Source organism: Monodon monoceros, unplaced genomic scaffold (genome assembly GCF_005190385.1).
Source record: "Monodon monoceros isolate NGI ecotype Baffin Bay Population unplaced genomic scaffold, NGI_Narwhal_1 Super_Scaffold_7, whole genome shotgun sequence".
NCBI lineage: Eukaryota > Metazoa > Chordata > Mammalia > Artiodactyla > Monodontidae > Monodon > Monodon monoceros.
Genome location: NW_021703784.1, coordinates 58,735,426 through 58,740,803, shown reverse-complemented (window position 1 = coordinate 58,740,803; position 5,378 = coordinate 58,735,426). Strand labels below are relative to the sequence as shown.

At 40.9% G+C, this 5,378-nt stretch overlaps 1 protein-coding gene across 1 annotated transcript; it reads right to left on the bottom strand.

Moving 5' to 3' along the window:
- Window positions 1–1,914: 1,914 nt before the first annotated feature.
- LOC114887560 (olfactory receptor 51H1-like) lies at window positions 1,915–2,865 on the bottom strand. Its single transcript, XM_029209365.1, is given in 3 exon segments — window positions 1,915–2,158; window positions 2,160–2,316; window positions 2,319–2,865. Coding segments are annotated over 3 exon segments (948 nt in total).
- Between the last annotated feature and the right edge of the window lie 2,513 nt (window positions 2,866–5,378).

Genomic DNA, 5,378 nt, shown 5'->3' with positions numbered 1-5,378 from the left:
ACACAATGGAATATTATTCAGCCATTAAAAGGAATGAAATAATGTCATTTGCAGCAACATGAATGGACCTAGAAATTATCATACTAAGTGAAGTAATTCAGACAAAGATAAATATCATATGATATCACTTATATGTGTAATCTAAAAATATGATACAAATGACCATATTTACAAAACAAACAGACTCACAGACATAGCAAACAAGCTTATGGTTACCAAAGGGGAATGGGAGGAGGGATAAATTAGGAGTTTGGGATTAGCAGATACAAACTACTATATAAAATAGATTTTTTTTAAAAGTCCTACTATATAGAACATGGAACTGTATTCAATATCTTGTGATAAACTTTAATGGAAAAGAATATGAAATAGAATATATATGTGTGTGTGTATAAATGAATCACTTTGCTGTACACCAGAAACAACCACATTGTAAATCAATTATATTTCAATTAAATAAATAAATAAGGCAAATGGCTAAAGTGTACATGGCTGCAAACCTACCCAGCCTCCTGTGATATAAGTGTTCAGTCAGAATGATAGGGTTCACATCTCAAAAATGTCAAGTAGATGACACCAATAAAATTAAGGGCTCTGTGAAACTATCACCCCAATCTATGCCATAAACATATCCATCACCTCCAAAAGTTTCCTCTTGCCTTTTATTATTAGTTTTATATTTGATAGGAACACAAGATCTACCCTCTTAGAAAATTTTTAAGATACAATATAGTATTGTTAACGACAGGGACTATGCTGTACAGTAGACCTCTTATCACCAAACCCATCAGGTTGTATACACTAAATATGCACAGCTTTTAATATGCCAATCATACCTCAATAAACTGGCTTTTTTAAAAAAATGAATCAATAAAAAGAACTCCCCTCAGGAAGGAAGAAAAAAAATAATAAAGACCTGAAAGATAGGAGCTGTTAATGCTGAAGGAATTCCTGTCATTGTCTCATGCGTGGGAATGACTCACCCATCAATGCAGTTACTAAGTAGTGACATCAGAATGTGAAAATTAATATTTAAATCTTCATTAATCATACCTGATAAGGTTGGCAGTTTTAGAGACAGACATTTTGTAAATCCTAGGTGAAATTCTTTCTTAAAAAAACGATGGAATCTAGCAACAAATGTGGACTTTTTCCTCATGTGGGCTCTAATGCAGGCTCAGAAAGTGAACCTAACCATAATTTCAAATATCAATACTTAACCATAAGCAAATCTAAATGGACAGTGAGCAGTTTTCCTGGGCTTGGCAACACCAAACTTTCTCTCTAGCTCAAAGCAGAGACATACATGAAGAGAACCAAAGAAAACTGCCACTCCCTAAGGTGTAAATAGGTGCTAAGTGAACTCAGCAGGTACAGTATTATCCTACTTGTTTCCCACCAACAACTCCCCTTTTCTATTTCTTGGTATATGAGCTGGTTAATATTAAATGTGGGAGAAGGGGGCTAGTATTAAAGTGAATATAGCTTATTTACACATAATATTGTTATTATACATAGTAGAATAGAAATATAGTTCTTCCTTAGGTTTGAAATGAAATGGGTTGGGGGTAGAATCCAGTGGGGAAAAGCATAGAAGTGCCTGCACGAATAGATATGCACACACATCCTCTCAGTGAGTCCCCTAGGCAAGGAGATGTTACAGTATATATGAGTATGAAATAGTTCAACTCTGATCAGAGCAACAAGAGGATTACCAAGATGATACTTCTATATGCTTTCCAATGATCTCAGTCCCCCAAAACTGTAATTATAGAAGCTGATGCTGCCCCACAAAAGGCTCAGTGGTAAGATCTGAAACATTCAGAAATCTCAAAAGTTAACTCCACCACTAATCCTCCCCCGAGATCCAGGTTGACCCACGGGGGTTGTGTGCCACTGTGTCCTGCTGCTGCTCTACGATACATCAACCCTTTTCTGCTGGAAGCGCTTTAGGAGGCCTTGACAGATCTGCTTAGACTTGATGCAGTAGACAATGCGGTTCATGAAGGGCGGAACCAAGAAATGCAGGTTGGCCATAAGCACTGCCAGAGTAGGGTAGCTGTGCTTCTCTACTCGGTGCAACACAGACAGCCCCAGTTTGGGCAAGTGAAAGATGAGAACAATGCAGAGGTGTGAGACACACGTGTTGAGTGCCTTTACGTTTCCCAGGTGATGCAATGCTCAGCACAGTCCGCAGGATCAGGGCATAGGACGGTATGATGAGGGAAGAGTCAAAGCCCAAAGAGAGGAGGATGGAGACCAGGCCAACCAGGCTGTTGACCTGAGTTTCTGAGCAGGCCAAACCCACAAGGTCACGTGCAGGCAGTAACAGTGAGAGGGTACACTGATCTGAGGAAAGAGCAGACACTGCAGGAGGATGGGTCCTGGGAGATTGAGCAGGACAGCCCTCACCAGGATGGCAGGCCCCACTTTGGCCATGGCTGAGTGGGTAAGAACTGAGGCATAGTGCAGAGGGTCCCGGATGGCAACAAAGCAATCAAAGGCCATGGCCAGAAGCACACCAAATTCCACATAGGTGAAGGTGTGGATGAAGAACATCTGTGCCGCAGAAAGATTGAAGGGCAGCTCACCAACACCCAGCCAGAAGAGCTGCACCGTGGTGGGGAAGGTGGAGGCCCAGAGGCCCAGATCAGAGGCTGCCAGCATGGACAGGAAGATGTACGTGGGTTCGTGTAAGGCTGGATCTGTGCAGATCAGGAAGAGGATGATACTGTTACCCAGGATGGAAACCACACAGATGAGGTTGATGGGGATGGAAACCCAATGATGAGATGCTCCCAGACCTGGGAAGCCAGTGAGGAGGAAGGTAGAATAACCAGAAGTGCTGGTGTTGCAGGAAACCATAGTGATTCCAGGAGGGAGTTGTCTACCCTATATGTAAGAAGCATTCATTCACTTGATCATCACTTATAAAGTCCCTACCAAGTACTAAGGGCTGGAAAGGAAGAGCTGCCCTGTCACCCTTTCTCAGGCCATGAGAGAAAACTCATTCCTCTGAGGAGCTCCATTCCCTCCATTTTCTTTATAACTTAATCTTCTCCTTGAATAAAGTGATATTGAATAAATTTTATGAGCTAATCTCTGCTTATTGCCTTAGCCTCTCAGTATCTATTCTCTCTTTGACCTAAATAAACAACCTCCTTTCTCACTTAAGCTATACCCAAAAGCCTATCTCCAGACTGTATTCTCAAAATAAATAATGAAGAAGGGAGAATAATTTTCTGTTTAAATTTAGTATGATGTTAGGAACAAGCAGTTTAGACTCCATTTCTATTTATTCTTAGAGACAGGTTTTCCATAGTGTGACCTACCTGTTAACAAAAGAGACACATTCAAACAAATGATGTATTTTCAAAACCACCCTCTGAGGAGGCTGGTTGTTTTTTCCTCTGGCGCTGTTAAAGAACCAACATTTTGTGTTTCTTTTCTGGAAAAGTCTTTGGAGCACAAAGGTTCTATCCAATGTGCTCAATAGTGACAAATTTATCTCCCGTGAAGGTGGGTTGGCCTAGAGGAAGTATTCAACAGTTCTTTGAAGCTAAATCTGGTAAACAAGATGAGAACTGAGATGAATTCACTTTTGTTAAACTCCTTCTTACCCAATCCCACCTCCACCTCACTGGCTGCTTAAACTTGTACATTTTCTTCTGACCTTGCCTTTGAGAGAGTCCTCTGGCCATGGGCTTAATTAGAAGGCACTTTTCTCTTAAATATCTTTTTTTTCATCCCTCTTGTCATAAAAGCTGTTATGACAGCACCAAGTGCTTTGAAGTTCTCCAGAGTTGGGGGCTGGAGGGTGAAGCTGACAGGTCTTGAGGGGCATCACCTACAGAGCCAGGCAGAGAATCATGAGTTTCCAGAACCCCAGGGTTAATAACATTCAGCATGGAGCCCAGAGTGTAGTGTGTAAGCTCATATATTCCCATTACTTCACATAACACTTTTGGGCTGCAAAGCCTCCCCAACTTCTTTCCTCTGCAATGGGAACGTTTGTCTCCATTTGTCTATTAAGTATCTTCACATTGGTGTGCATTGTAAACTGAACGTCCAGCAGAACCACAAATTATAATTCCCCTTTCCCCCGAGTTCACCCTCTAAGACCTGTTGGGTCTTCCTCCCTTTTCTGTTATCCATGAAAACTCCAGGAGAAAAAAACAAACTAGAATCTCTTTTCACTCTGTAATACGTTCCCCAAGTCAACTTTGAACTATCCCCTCCTTTCAGATCCCAATGAAAATAATCTAGCCCAAATCACCATCATTTCCCTTAATATTATAAAAGCCTCCTAACTATCCCACTTTCTTCAGTCTTTCTGTACTCTGATTCACCTTCTAAATTTCCATTTGAATCATGATCAGAATACCGAAGAAAAGGCAAGCATGGACATGGAAATGAGTATGCGCCTGGGGAGGAAACACAGTGATCGTATTTGCTTCAGGAATATATCTCCTACCATAACTTTAATGATCCTCACTGGTCCCTGATGCTGCAGGATCAGGTCTAAGTAAGATCTTTATACTGGGCCCAGAAGAGGAAGGACCTTGTTCATCCGACATCTGTAGCCTATACAGTCACCTCTCCCCTAAGCCTTATAAATGCTACTCATAAGCTATCATTCTACTCATCAAACTTACCATATTTGATAATTCTTAAAATGTCTTTTTTGTTGAAATATAAAATACACATAGAAAAGCCTACAACTCCTAAATGTAAAACTTGATGAATTTCCTCAAAGTGAGCACACCCACGTAACAAGCACCCAGATCAAGAAACAGAATATTGTCAGCCTCGCAGAATTCCCTTGTTACCCCTTCCAGTCACTCCATCCTCTCAACGATAATCACTGTCCTGATTTTGCCTGTATATGTCATGCATTATCTATATATATACTCTTTCCTGTCTGCCTCCCTCCACTCAACTTTATGTCTATTTATTGAAGGAATGAATAGATGGTTTGATTTATGTTTTACAATCACCGTCTTACTAAACTGACTTTCCATTATGTGTCAAGAACTGTGCCAGGAAACAGCATATAGCAATGAAAGCTCACGTAAAGCAGGAGTCCCCTAAAGGAATGTGCTTATTTGTTCTACTGTGAGCATGTGCGATTCCACCAACTGGTTTCTGATAACGATGATTCACAATGATAGTAATGGTAATTGCTATCATCTCCTGACTATGTTCAGACACTGAGTAAGGATGTTCCCTACCATCTTCACAGTAAAGAGCCGAGTCTCAGGCTGAATAACTTGCTGTTAAGCCAAAGTGAATGATCCTGATCTCAGCTCAGCCCTGATTCTCAAGGCCATGTGCTATCAGAAAGCTCTGAAACATTTCCCAAACTGTCAGGCAAGACA